The following is a 14,174-nucleotide window of genomic DNA, read 5'->3' as shown; positions in this document are numbered from 1 at the left end:
TCCAGGGGCGTTTACACCTCATGGAGTGGGCACCTGCTGGCTAATTGGAAGCAGTGCTGTGGAGTCCTGGGTTGAGGGGCGACGTCACTACCTCCGAGAGACAGCCCCCCACTCTGTAGGGAATTACGTGTTCCTAGATGTACAATTTTCTATTCAGACCTATTTTATTCAAATGGCCCAGCTTACCAAACAATCCGGATTGCACTGTCTGACTGCCCTGGCCTCCTCATTGTGTATCACTCTGCCAGTCTCTGTTTCATCATCAGTGACTTTATATTTGTTTCCAGATCACTGGTGAAAATGATGAACAGGGTCCGACTTAGTACCAATCCCACAGAAACACCCATTGACAACTACTGTTTGAGATGTCAGCCGGTTCTTAATCCATGTAACGTGTACCCCACGGGTATTGTATAGTGCCAGTTTTTCCATGAGAAAGTCGTGGGGCACTAAGTCAGACACCTTCCAAAAGTGTATTACATCTGTGCGTTTACCTTTATCACCCGAACTTGGAATCTCAAGGAAGTAAGGCTTGTTTGACAAGCCCTATTTTCTGTAAAACCAGGTTGACTGGCATTAATTATATTCCTGTCCTTGAATTCTTTTTATCAGTTGAATCCCGTATCAGCTTTTCCATTATTTTGTCTGTGATTGATGTCAGGGTGCCTGGCCTGTAGTTACCCAGGTCATCCTGCTTGTCTTTTCTTGTTTTAATGTTGGCACAATATTTGCATTCTCCCAGGCGTCTGGAATTTCTCTAAGATTTCTGCCCCCGTGTTGACAGGCTGGGCTTTGTCTGACACCAGACAGTATGTGCTGTCTCCGCTGGGCTTTGACAAATGGCAGGTGTCTCTAGTGTTTGTGCCCAGCATCAGGGTGAGAAGGCCCAGCTGGTCTGTGTCCCCCACCATGACCTGTACATCAGAGTAATTCTTGCTGCTGCGCTGGCCCGGTGAGTCCGCTGCCCCTGCCCTGGCCTTTCCAGTCTGGCCTTGGTGCACTGGAGGTGGGAAATGCACAGGCCACTCTTCTTACTGCCAAGGTCAGCGCTTAAGGCCAGGGGACTTCTCAGCAGCCTGGAACCTAGATCCATTTCTGCCCCTAGGCCACTGTCATCTCTCTTCCCCCAAGTCCCTGAGCGATGGCACCTGTTGCTCTGTGTGCCGAAGTCTGGACCTGGCATGTAGTTTGCTGGGAAGTTGCGAGCTGAAGTGAAATCTCCGCCCATCTGGTGAAGTTTGTGTGTGTGTGTGTGTCTCGGCTCAGTCCCCACGAACGTTGCCTACAAATCAAGGGCTTTAGCTAGCACTGGGCCCGGGTGTGCGTTAGACTCGCCCCGCTCCTAATGAGTGTGGTGTACTAAGGGGCTACCCTGCCCTTTCTGTGCCTAGTAGGGGTGGGAATGTGCTTTGCCCCTGCTGTCTCCAGAATGCTATGGCCACAGCCCTCTTGCTCTCAGCCCCACCTCCGTGGTTACAAAGCCCTGGCTAGTTCAGGAGATGGGGAAATGTTCCATCCCCTTCATTGTGGCATCCAGGATATCCTGGAAATGTTAGGCTAGAAGGGACTTCAAGAGGTAATCAAGTCCTGCCCCTGAGCTGAAGCAGACCCAAGTAAACTTGGACCAGCCCTGACTGCTGTTCGACCAACCTGTTCTTAAACCTCCTCCCTCGGACGCTTATGACGGAGCTTAACTCCCCTGAAAGCTAGGAAGTTTTTCCTGATCTCACCTACATCTCCCTTGCTGCAGATTGAGCCGTTACTTCTTATCCTACCTCCCGTGGCCGTGGAGAGCAATTGATCATTGTCCTCCTTGTAACCTCCCTTCATGTATTCAAAGACTATCCGGTTCTTAATCACTCCACTCTGTCGTCGTCTCTCAAGACTGAACCTGCCCAGTTTAACCTTTCCTCCTAGGTCCGGTTTTCTAAACCTTCCATCATTTTTGTTGCTCTCCTCTGGACACTCTCCAATTCTTCCACATCTTTCCTGAACCAGCCCCCAGAACGTGCTGAGTAGAGCTGGGACAATGACCTCCCGTGTCTTACGTGCGACACTCCTGTTCTCACTCTGGGTGTATGAGCAGCCTTTTTTCCACCTGCATCCACTCGAGCCCCCAGGTTCTTTTCAGCAGTACTACCACCTAGCCAGTTATTCCCCACTTTTAGCTGTGCACTGAATTTTTTCCTTCCTAAGTGAAGGACTTTGCACTGTCTTTATTTAATTTCACCTTGTTGATTTCAGACCAACTCTCCAATTTGTCATGGTCGTTCTGCATTCCAGTCGTCTCCTCCATCGTGCTCGCAGCCCCTCCCAGCTTGGTGTCATCTGCACGCTTGATAAACACGCTCTCCACTGCGTTATCCAAGTCATTAATGAAAATATTGACTAGTATCAGTCCCAGGCCTGTCCCCTGCAGGACCCCACTAGATACACCCTCCCAATCTGACAGCAAACTGCTGATAACTCCTTTGAGTTCACTCTTCCAACCAGTTCTGCACCCACCTTATAATAATTTTATCTAGACCACATTTCTCATCGGAGACCCAAAGAAACTGCTTTGGCAGCGAATTGTTCTGTTCTGGGAGCCAAGAGCTGCCTGTCACCCTTTCCTGATTGTCTCCTCCTTGACGGATCTTCCCAGAACCAGATCGAAGTCCACTCCAGTCAGCATCCTTGCAGCAGGAGTTCTTCCTCTTGTCTGAACAGCTTTGCTAATTCTGCAGAGCCACGCTCCCCTGAATGTGGGGCTCGGTGCCATCATTAGCAAGGTGCCAAACGGCTCCACGCAGGAGGGCTGGGATGTGGACTGAATGCTGGTGTTGGGCCATCTCCTCAGCACACCCCTTAGTAGTGCTGAGGCTGCCCGGCGACCGTGCGTAAGCTCTGCGGGCATGCCCCTGCGGCGCATTCAGCGGTCTCGGGAGCACACACCAATGGAACAGGAGAGATGAGGAAATGGCAGCTGTTAGAAATGGGTGGCTGCGGATGGCCAAGGTCAAAACCCCTCTGGGGACCGTTGTCTAGAAGGACAGAGCTGTCGTGCCCTTCGTAGGAGCCCTGCCCCTGCCGGGTGCTGTCTGGCACCTCGCACAAAGCAGAGGATTTCTTCTCCTGGTATAATCGGGTTGAGGTGGGGGGTGGGAGCGGGGTGGGGTGTCTGAGGCCAGGGCATTCAAGCCGGGAATGTGACAGATTCTCCACTCCTGAGAAGGGGCTTCCTCCTGCCGGGCGGGGGCTCTCTCCAAACCCCACCTGGAGGGGGGTGACTCTCCAGCGGCTGCATTCGGTGCTGTGGCTCCTTCCTGCCCAGGAGTGGCACTGGTTCCCCTGGTAACCCCAGGGTGCCCACCCCCTGCCCTGCCTGACGCTGCCTTTTGGATTCCTCCCTCCACAGGTGTATCCGTGACATCCAGTAACACGGGAGTGCCAGACATCTCGGGCTCCGTCTACTCCAAGACCCAGGTTGGTGTCTCGTCCATGGTCTCTGGGCAGATGATAGCTGGGGGGGGCGCTCCGGGGGGACACGCGCCAGGCTTTGTGGGGACTGCTGGCCTGTCTGGGTGTCTGCACTGCAGCTGGGAGCGTGCCTCTCGGGCCAGTTAGACGCTCTCACTAGCTTGGCTCGAGCTAGTGCACTTCAAACCGCTGTGGACACGGCCAAAGCCTCTGCCATCGTTGCGACGTCCATGCTGGACTGAGAAGCACGCGCCCAGCTGCAGTGTAGACATGCCCCCTAACACAGGGGGCTCTGTGGGGCGATTGTCTCTCCTCGCGGAGGAGATCCGGCCGGGCGGGATTTGAGAGAGCGGCCGGGGGCTGGGAAACGTCTCCCCTCTGAAGCAGGCAGGGTGAAGGAGCCTCACCCTGCACCTGCCCACGCCGCGGCCACTGGTGCTGGGGAGACACGGGCATTTGCCAGCGTGGATCTCCCCGGCGCCCCTCACCCCCGTGGTGTCTCCTCGGCAGCAGTCCTTCGAGAAGCAGGGATTTCACACTGGAACCCCGGCAGCCTCGTTCAACTTGCCTTCAGCACTAGGCAGCGGCGGCCCCCTCAACCCCGCGACAGCCGCAGCATACCCACCGGCGCCGTTCATGCACATCCTCACCCCACATCAGCAGCCCCACTCTCAGATCCTCCACCACCATCTGCAGCAGGACGGCCAGGTAAGCAGCCCCCTAGCCCCCTGCCGGGTTATTTCCTAGGGCTCTCTCTCGCTCCCCTGGCCCCCCCCCTTCCCTTCTCATGCCCCACAGCGGACACATGCAGACACGCGGTGACATGCACACGCTCGTTCACGCCCGCACATACACGGCCTGTGAGAGGAAGAGGTGAGGAAGGCCCGGGGTGCACTCAGCTGGGGGGTACTCAGCGCCACCCCATTGCTGCTGGGCCGTACCAGGTACGTTCAGCCATTGCCCCTCCCCCCGGGAACATACCTGGTACGTCCTGACCTCCCCGTTCCTTGGAATGGCGGCTCCGCAGGCCAGCAGTGGAGGGGTTAATTGCCACCCCCACGATCCCGCCGTAGCTGTCAGGTCTAACCGTGGATTTCTATTGTCATAGTTTGTCCCTTTATTTTACATATCCTGGTACTGCAACAGCTTCCATATTTGCAGATGATACTGTGCTGCCAACGCCAGCAGGAGGACCAGGTAATGAACCTCTCTGAATGATAATGCCTTGCCCCCTCCCCACCCGCGCCCCTAGGCCCCTCAGCCCCCGACTAGCCCTTCATACGCTCCCGTACCACCCTGCCAGGCGAGGAGGGAGGCCCTCAGTCAGTAAGTGCACACACACTCACACCCGCGGCACACACACATGCCCATGCTCACCCCCGCCCACCCCCACCCCCCAGTTCCCTGAGCCCCAGCCCTGGCGGAGCCCTCCAGCTGCTGCTGTGTGGTGGTATTGGAAGCATTCCTGGTCCGGAGGAAGATGCGCGGAGTGGCTCATGTGGAAGGGGAAGGCGGGGGGTCCCAGCTGGGTCGGGGGCTATGGGCTGGTGTCAGCCTGCTGAAAAGCAGGGCTGAGAGAGCCGCTGGGCTGGGGGCGCGGTGCGGGCGGCTGGGCCGTCTCTCTGGGCTAGAGCCGCAGCAGTTTGGCACCATGGCTGCCTTGTGCAGCAGAGCGACGCTGCGGCCTAGAGCTCACCTGGCACGGTGAGGATGGGGCAGGTCACCTGGAACTGGTCTCGCAGGTCTGCAGCTCGTGCTGTTAAGCGCCGGTGCGGGACTCCTGGGTTTGAGGGCAAGGCACGTCCAGAGCAGGCCGGGCTCAGGATCCCGGGGATTCTTAGGGCTTCCAGCTCCCCCCAGTAACCCTCTGCTTCCCCTCCACCCCCCCTCAGAGCGGCACCGGACAGCGCAGCCAGGGCAGCTCCATCCCCCAGAAATCCCAGGCCAACAAGTCCACCTACAACAGCTACAACTGGGGCGCCAACTGAGCTGCAGCGGCCCTGCGCACCTCGCCACTCGCTTCTGGAAGAGAAACGTACCGAAAACGACAACAAAGGAACCCGGGGAGGAGAGAGCGCCCCCTATCCCCCGGCACAGCGCCAGCAGCCCCCGGGGCAGGCCGGCCACTTGGCTCTGCATTGTGTCTGTTTTCAGCCACCTTTCCTGTTGTATGTAATATAGAATTTGTATTTTCTCTCTCTCTCTCTCTCTCTCTCTCTCTCTGCGTTCAGACTCTGAACCGTTTGCCGTAGGGGCCTTTTTTGGTTTTTACTCCTTTCTCTCCCCACTTCTCCCCACATCCTGCTGCCCCCTGACCCCGGTGGACCCAAAGGAGTGGAAAGCTGCAAGCCCACCTACAGCAAACCCCCTTTAATATTAGGAATAAGAACAGTAATTGATATGAACAGCATTGTCCGATGAATTAGTTGAAGTGTTTTTTGTACTGTGTTCTAAATTTAATGGATAAATGTGTCTTGTATATAAAAACGAAAACCCCACGCCGTCCCGGAGTCCTCATTTCCTCCGCACACTCCATCGCTCCCACAAGCCCAGGAGGGTATGTGGAGGGAAACCCCTCTTTCTTTTCAGTTCTCCATCTGCCCCCTTCCCCACAGTGGGCCCCAGGCCAGGCCCTTACCCTCCCCCCTTGCACGCTGTAAGTATATTCTGCTTTTGGGTTTTTTTGGTCTTTTTTTCTATGCAGTCCAGATCTTGTATTTTTCAGTTGGAACTGGTCACTTCAAATGAAGCCCCCGCGCGGGTTATTTACTAAAAGAGAATAAAGATCACAAAGTGATGTGTGTATTTTTTAATACCTACCTTCTGAGCCTTGGTCAGGATTTTTGGCCCTGGGCCCTGAAGCAGGTCACAGGTGCTGGTGAGGGAAAGCAGCAGGCCGGGCCCTGTCCCAGTATACTGATGGGTAGTGGAGGAGGCCAGGCCCGCTCCATCTCTGGGCCTGCCTGCCCCCTTTTTGTTTACACCGATGTCTCAACAGGTGCTGGCCCTCCCCTCTGTGGTCCCCAGGCATCTTTGCCCTTTCCAGGGCCCAGGTGCAGGCATGTTCTTCTGCCCAAGACAAAGTGGAAGTGGTCACTGGCTGCGGGCGGTGACCCAACGGAACTGCGCTCTCAGTAGGAGCTCTTTGCTTAGTCCCCAGCCCGAGGCTGCGTGTCTCCTGCATGCCAGGGCCAGGGGGGCTGGCCTGGTCCCTCCTTCCTGCCCCCTGTCTAAGAATCCCCCAGGGCCATTCCCACACGTGCCTCTCCTGCAGGGGATGGTGCAGGAGTCTCTCCTGGGCAGGGGCTGCCACCCAGTGGTGACTAATAGACTAGCTCCTGCTGCTTTCCCTGCATGGGGAGGATGGGGGCTGGCTTTACAGCCCCCACACTGGCTGGCTACGGTGCTGCAGAGCACACACCTGGGCTGGGGTTCAAAGGGCTGGGAGGGTCTCAGCTGCACCGAGCCAGCTGGCAGCTGCCCCCCCTCCTAGCCCCTCCCTAGTCCCAGCCTCGCCCCAGAGCACCCGTCCTCCCCCTCAGTTTTCTCCAAGAGCTGCTGGCTTTTTGGGGTCCGGCCTCGCAGTGACCCGCAATCCTCCTCTCTGAGTGGGACGCAGGAGGGGTGGGTGGGTTGTAGCCCCATGGGAGGAGCTGTCTCAGGGTTGGTAAATTGACCAGGCAATTGGTTGATCACACCTTGGTTCATAATGAAACATACTTGAGACCAGATCGCTGACATTAGCCAGGTTTTTTGCTAAAGTCAATCACGTAGTGCAGGAAAATGTTCCCGGGAAGCCGTTCTGTGCAGTGTGGCTCAGGGGAAGCTACGCGCTTCCGCTGGGAGCATTTGTAGGCTGATGTGACAAGTTCCAGAACTCTCTACCTGCCCCTAACGGCCGACCCATCCATTTGTTCTGTTTCCTTAACTTCTGGCTCTGTCCCTGCCTTCTCTTTGGCCTGGATACTCGCGTTCCAGGTACTGCTCCGGTCTCCCGCTTGTACCAGTGCAGAACGTTGCTCTTTGCACCTTTGACAAGTTTCCTGTTTTCCGATACCAAAGCTGACGTCAGCTTTGCCAAGTGCTCTGGGCTTCGCAGCCCTTTGGGCCCTGGAATGGTTAGAAATCCCTACGCCCCATGTAGCGCCCTGGCGATGCATGCTGGCGTACGTGGTGTGAATAACACAGACTGACGTGATCTATGTGAGCCTGGCAGATAGTGATCAACCCGCTGGGGGCAGGAGCCGCCCCTTCCCCAGTCAGGGGGTGCGAGGGCGTGCCGGCAGGGCCCTGCCCCGGGCCAGAGCTGCGTGTGGCGGGGGCTAGGGACAGCCAGGCTGGCCCGTGGTTCCTCGAGGGGAGTGGCTCTCGTCTTGTCCCCAGTTGGGGCTGTGCAGGACCCCTCAGCAGTGGGATCCCGTAGGCTCCAAGCTGCGCCCCAGGGGGCAGTTAACCCTTACTAGGGCTCTCTGGGCCAGGGGTTAATGGGGGTGAAGTGCGGTGCTCAGGGCGGCTGTTCCTGCAGCAGCAGGACCGTGCAACGAGGGGCAGGGGGCAGACAGGGAGTGGTGGGGGAGCTGTGGCCCTGACACCTCATTGTCTGACAGCCCCTTTACCGCAGCTCGGCTGCAGACACCTCCCCGCGCAGCAGCCCCGTGGCGGGCTCTGTCGAGAAGGGAAGCGGGGGTGGCTTGTCCCCAGGCCTAGCGGAAGCAGGCGGGCAGGAAGTCGCCCTGCACCTGGCTGAGCTGCCCGCAGAGAGCTGGGGGGGGGGGTGCTGCCTTTCTAACCCAGAGGCTGCTCGGCTCCCCACGCGCACAGCAACAGCCGAGCAAGAGCCTCTTCCGGCTCCGGGCCGCCTGGCGGTGCCCCAGTCGGGGAGGGTACAGCGCCAGCTGCCTGCCCCCCCAGGGCTGGGGCTCTTCTGCAGGGTAAGGCCAGGTCAGACCTGCTGGGGGTGGGGGGCACAGACTGACCGAGACCCCCTACCCCTTCTGCCAGCGGTATTGGGGGGAGGGCAGATCCCATGTGCCAGTTGGTGCCTTCCCCATTGGAGGGTTTATCGAGTGTACCCTGGGCAGCTGCTCAGGAGGTTGGGGGATGGGGACAGGGGTGAGACGTGGGGGGAGGTTACCTGGCCCCTCGGCGGTGTGTTTTGGGGGAGGTGCCGGGGGGGCAGCAGAAGGCCAAGGCTGTACCCGCTCTGCCCCCTGTAATCACAGGCCCTGGGAGCTGGGTGCTGCATGGCAGGGACAGCAGGCCCAGCCTGTCTTCACCCTGTCCTCATGGCCGTGTGTCTGCTCTAACCCTATGCTGCCCACAGCACCGGGGAGAGGGGAGGTGTTGCCTCTGGAGCGATAGGGAGTGGGGAGACACCTGGATGAACCCCAAAGTGCCGCATCCTGGCTACTTGTGATGGAAGGTGCCTGGCACTTCTCTGGACCTATGTCCTGGCCAAATGCCCGCTTGGGTGGCTCCCCTCCCCATCCCTTGGTTCCCTGGCAGCTGGGGTGGGTGCATCCCTGCCCTCAATAGCTGGCTTCAACAGGCCCATTTAAGACACATTGCCCAGCTCACCATCAGACAGTTCAACCCAAACCTCCGGCCTCTCGCTGCTCCCCGAGAGGAGCAAGGAACAAACTCAGCTGCCCTCTGCACACAGCCGGCTTGGTCCAGCGCACGGCTGAATGCAAACAGGCCACGTACACTTGGGGTCCCATGTGCGGGTAGAAATGCAGCGGGGTCTGGGCAGCCAACGCCCATGGCATCTGGGTGGCTGGTGCCCATCAGGCCGTGGGGGTCCAGGCTGCAAACTTGTAGCAGAATAAAACCCCTGTTTTATTTATTTTTGTAAATCTCATTTCAAATCTGCTGCTGCTGTTTGTTTTTTTTGCAAAATGTTTTTTTCCCCTCTAACAAAACCTGGCTCTGGGTGCTGAACGACCCCCCACCACACCGTTCTCCCTGTTCTCCAGCTGACGTGTTGCATCCTAGAGGTGGCTGAAGCCATCCCTGGCTAGTTTGTAAAGTGCTTCTGGGTGCAGGATTCAACTGGTCTGGCTCGAGTCCTGCTCACACAGCGGCGGGCGCTGCCTGCCCTCTCCCAGAGCCTCATCGCTCTGACGGGCAACCAAATCCCAAAGACACTGGAGTTTGCTCGGTCCCAGCCCCATCCAGAACACGAGACAGACGGCGCCATGCCTGCCCCTGGTCATGCGGGGGTTAAATGGCTCCCTCCCACGCCAGGGCAGGTTCTGTCTAGATGGCACCTTAAATAACTCAGTGGCTCCAAAGGGCCCGGTAACAACACGCTTGGGGGCGTGAGACTCCAGTGGGGGAGTGCCCAGGCCAGGCCCTGTCGCACGGAGACCGAGCAGGATCCAGGGAATCAACCCCCCTTTGGCCTCTGCTTCCAACAGGTCCAGGAAGGACGCAGCAGCCCAGGGCACCTCCTCAGTGGCTGTCCCGGTGCAGGCGGGCGAGGCTGGGAGGCTCCGTCACTCTGGGAAGAAACCCAGCGCACGGGGGAGCATCCCCCGAGGATGGACATGCCGGGATTGGCTGGGGGAAGCTGACGGATCCAGTGGGACCAGCTACGAGGGATCCAGTGGGATCAGCTGGGGATCCCCCAGCCGCCCCGTGGGACACGGACTCGTAGTTCCCTCACCCGCTGCTGGGAATGGAGACAGACGCTGCCCAGCCCCCCTGCCCGGGCCCTGGCCAACCACGGCCTAGGAGCTGGGCCACCACCGCCAGGCCTTGGCGAGCTGGGAGCTGTGACGTCCCGCGGGGGCCGGGGCCCTCTCCGCTTTTCCGAGTGAGGCCCCTGCAGGAGGTGTCGGCCCAGAGGGCACTTGGCCTCCCGAGCCTCAGCCTGCAGGAGCGGATCAGGTTCTTCCAGAAGAGCTCGTCTGCAAGCGAGGAACCTGGCCCCCGGGCCCCCCAGCCGCCCAGCCCCAGGGCCCGGGGGATGGGGGGCCAGGAGCCGAGGCCCAGTGGAAGGGACTGGCCGCCCCGAAGGAGTGAGGAGAGAGTCCCGTCCAGCAGGGGCCCAGCCCTGCGCCCCAGCAGCGCCGGGCCCCCTGCCCAGAGGGAGCGGCTGGAGCCAGATGGGGAGACACGGCCTCCCCCCGGCGGGGGCAGGGGCCCCAGTGGGGCGCCAGGCTGCTCCGTCAGGGAGCAGGTTCGCTCCTTCGAGCTGCGCTTCGGGGCGAGCCAGGCTCCCTGTGCGGCGGCTGCCCCCCGGGGCAGGGGCAGGCTGACGGGGGCCCCAGCAGCCGGGCCCCAGCAAAGCCGGGTAGCCTGGGGCAGGGAGCAGGAGCCACGGCCCCCCGGGAAAGGGCAACGACTCTCAGCCCTGCCAGCCAGGCTGTGCCTGCCCCAGCCGGAGCCACCAGCCCCTGAGCAGCCCCAGGGTGGCAGGAGGGCAGGAGCCGGAGCCCCGGGGCTGCCCCAGCCCCCCACGGACGCCGGCAGACCCAAGGCGGCCCAGGGGGAAGGTCCAGCTGGTGAGGGGCTGCCAGGGGTCAGGCCTGCTGGGGGGCCATTCCAGAGCCACCTGCCCAGGCGCGGCCCCCTGACATCCTCCCCGCTCCCCGCAGAAGGCAGGGCCCCAGAGCTGCCCCCGGCCCTGCCCCCCGCCCCCTGGGGCCTGGGGGAGTCCGACAGGGACGACTCTGACTCCACAGAGTCCTCACTCACCGCCCCCAGTGAGCAGAGCCAGCCCGACGGCCGGAGCTTCGCCCTCAGGTGGGTAGCCGGGCTGGAGCCGGCCCTGGGGTCTCCCCGTCTCCCCTCCAAGCAGTGCTGCCTGCCAGCCGGGGCCTGGGGAGCTCTCGCCCCCTTTCTCTATGCCGGGGGGCCTGGCACCCTGCCGGCACCAAAGCCAGGGTAACCCAGGGTGGCTGGATGTGCGAACGTGGCACTGAGAGCCCAGTGCCAGCCACCCTTGGCAGAGCCGGGCGGGGGCCAGGAGCTGAGTGGGAGGGGCAGGGAGCAGGGCTCTGCTGCGATGGGTGAGGGCCTTTGGGGGGCAGCTGGGGTTGGTGCAGGGCCCCTGAACCCTAGGGAGATGGGGCAGTGCTGGAGGGTGGGGTGGGTGCTGGGGGGTGGGGGACGGGTCCTGGGGGGCAGTGCTGGGGGGTAGGCGTGGGTGCTGGGGGGCAGTGCCGGGGGGTGGGGGACGGGTGCTGGGGGCAGGGTTGGTGGGGGCAGGCGTGGGTGCTGGGGGCAGAGTTGGGGGCAGTGTTGAGAGGTGGGGGCAGGGTCGAGTGGGGGCAGGTGGGGGTGCTGGGGGGTGCTGGGGGCAGTGTTGGAGGATGAGGGATGGGGGCAGGGTTGGGTGGGAGCAGGTGGGGGTTCTGGGGGCAGTATTGGGGGATGGGGGGCAGTGTTGGGTGCTGGGGGGCAGGTGTGGGTGCTGGGGGCAGTGCTGGGGGGCAGGCGTGGGTGCTGGGGGGCAGGGTTGGTGGGGGCGCTAGGGAGTGCTGGGGGCAGTGTTGGGGGATGGGGGATGGGGGGCAGTGCTGGGAGCAGGTGGGGGTGCTGGGGCACCATGGGGGGTGGGCGCCTGGCTGTGATAGGGTTTCTCCTGCTCCCAGCATGGCCGAGCTGAGGGAGTTTGGCCTGGACGAGGGACACTCGGCGTCACTGAACTCCAGCCTGTCCGGCCTGTCCATGGTGTCCCTGATCCCAGCCCAAGACCTGGAGCAGCTGCTGGAGGAGGTGAAGGGCCTGGGAGACGAGAGCCAGCAGGTATGTGCTGCCCGAGGGCGCCGTCTGCCCGTCTGTCCCCTCACCCTGTGCAGGGACCTGTCCTGGCTGGGCCCCGGGCTGCAGGCACGATTGAGCCGGGTTGGGTCAGAGTGAGAGGCTTGGGCCGGGGCTCCGGGGCTCCGGGGTTCCCCGTTGGGCCGGGGCTCCAGGGCTCCGGGACTCAGGGGTTCCGCGTCGGGCCGGTCGGGGGCAGGGGAGTTAAAGCTGATCCTTCCTGAGGCCTGGGTCCAGCTGCTGGAGGACACAGGCAATGGCTGCAGCTGGTGGGGGCACGTTCCCAGGCCCGGGCGCAGACCGGGATGGAGGGGATCCTTGCCCCCCCGGGCTCTGCAGAGGCCCCAGCCCCTGACTCGCCTCTCTCCCAGCAGCACCTCCAGGAGATCCAGGTGGTCGTGCTGCACAAGGACGAGGGGGCCGGGCTGGGCTTCAGCCTCGCAGGGGGGAGCGACCAGCACAAGAGGGTGACGGTGAGTGCCGGGATCCCCCAGGGAGCAGCGGGGGGAGGGGAGCCTGGGACCGGCAGGGCCAGCGGGATGAGAGTGGAGGGTGGGCCTTGACTCTAGGGGCTAATGCTTCAGCCCCCTGCCATGATTCCCTGCAGATCCACCGCGTCTTTGCCGGCGGCCTGGCCGCCCAGGAGGGCACCATCCATCCAGGGGATGAGGTTCTCTCCATCAACGGGCACTCGCTGACGGGCTGCAGCCACGTGGAGGCGCTGCGAACGCTGCACCGGGCCCGGACCGCCCGGCAGGCCATTGTGGTGCTGCGGAAGCGGGGAGTGGATGGGCTCCCCAACGGCTCCCTCCCAGCGCCGGGCCCACAGCCTCCTCCATCCGCACCAGGTGAGTGTGGCCAGACAAGGCCCTGAGCTGAACAGGGAGGGGCTGGCGTCTGACGGCTCCATCTGTCTGTCCCCCCACAGACACCATGGTGAGGCCCCTGCAGGTGGTGAAAGATGCCAACGGACTCAGATTCAGCCTGGACGGGGGACGGGGGTCGCTGCAGGGGGACAGGCCACTGACCGTCAAGAAGATCTTCCAGGGTGAGAGACCGGGGGAGCAGTGTAGGGGGCAGACAGGGCTGCCCGGCCAGGGTGGGCAGCAACTGAACCAAGCCCCCTTCAGAGGCCTCTGTGTGAAGCAGGTCTGGGGGGCTCTGGCCAGTGACGGCATTAGAGACCCAAGTGGCCGGCCATGGAGACCGAGGGCATGGGGGGATCGGAGCTCCCCCGGTGCTCCCTGCGCTGCCCCTGCTCCCTGAGCAGCGACCTCCTGTCGTCAGGCTGCGGAACTGGCAGAGCTGGAGAGGGAGGGAGACAGTGGTGGGGGGTCGCGCTCTGCACAGGAGCAGCTCCCAGCCCATGGCTGCCGTGTGGGTCCCAGCGACAGTGTCATCAGGGAGGCCTGGCTTTACCCTCCCAGCAGCCCCGTCGGGGGAGAGTCCCCCATTGCAAGCGGAGAAATCCCCCCGCCCCCTGGGCTCTCCCTCCAGCTGTCCCTCTCCCCATGGTCCCTGGGGCTGCTTCATCACCCTGGCTGCATGTGGCCCCAGCAGCCCCTCGATCCAGGTCCCCTGGTGTCTCCTGCAGGGGGCCCCAAGGACCTGCTGCAGCCTGGGGACGAGGTGCTCCAGATCGGGGAGAGGAGCCTGCAGGGGCTGATGCGGCTCGAGGTCTGGCAGCTCATCAGGGCCCTGCCCATGGGACCCGTCCAGCTCCTCGTGCGAAAGAAGGAAAAGCCCTGACAGCCGTGAGATCTGCACCCAAACTGGACTTAGCCCCCATCAGCGCTGGCGTCTCCAGATGGCTGGGCAGACACATGTTTCCCGCAGCGCCAGCACAGAGATGGGGGGCCTTTCTCTGCGGGGGCCTTGTTTCCTGGGCCTCAGTTTCCCTCTCCATACAATGGGGAACATAATCCTGCCTTGGTCTGGCCTGTTTA

The 14,174-nt window shown here is 61.7% G+C and overlaps 2 protein-coding genes across 5 annotated transcripts in view; both read left to right on the top strand.

The window, feature by feature from the left end:
* The window catches only part of UBAP2L (ubiquitin associated protein 2 like), a 43,226-nt gene extending 36,970 nt beyond the window's left edge, over window positions 1-6,256 (top strand). For 3 of the 4 annotated variants that reach the window (XM_065419862.1, XM_065419861.1, XM_065419859.1), the window contains exons 26-29: window positions 3,398-3,465; window positions 3,970-4,167; window positions 4,606-4,656; window positions 5,352-6,256. In XM_065419862.1, coding sequence (XP_065275934.1) covers window positions 3,398-3,465; window positions 3,970-4,167; window positions 4,606-4,656; window positions 5,352-5,447 — 413 coding nt within the window. In that variant the 3' untranslated portion in view covers window positions 5,448-6,256. The remainder of the gene's footprint in view (window positions 1-3,397; window positions 3,466-3,969; window positions 4,168-4,605; window positions 4,657-5,351) is intronic. The other variant, XM_065419860.1, reaches the window with a different exon arrangement.
* Window positions 6,257-10,138: 3,882 nt separating this feature from the next.
* Window positions 10,139-13,977, top strand: LOC135892589 (pro-interleukin-16-like). The gene is made up of 7 exons (XM_065420386.1): window positions 10,139-10,967; window positions 11,061-11,208; window positions 12,060-12,213; window positions 12,600-12,701; window positions 12,836-13,076; window positions 13,157-13,276; window positions 13,823-13,977. Exons 1-7 carry the CDS (start codon window positions 10,139-10,141, stop codon window positions 13,975-13,977), a joined length of 1,749 nt encoding a protein of 582 aa, XP_065276458.1.
* Window positions 13,978-14,174: the final 197 nt, after the last annotated feature.

The sequence above is a fragment of the Emys orbicularis genome, chromosome 20 (assembly GCF_028017835.1).
Source record: "Emys orbicularis isolate rEmyOrb1 chromosome 20, rEmyOrb1.hap1, whole genome shotgun sequence".
Classification (NCBI taxonomy): Eukaryota; Metazoa; Chordata; order Testudines; family Emydidae; genus Emys; species Emys orbicularis.
This window is presented reverse-complemented; position numbering and strand designations above follow the sequence as displayed.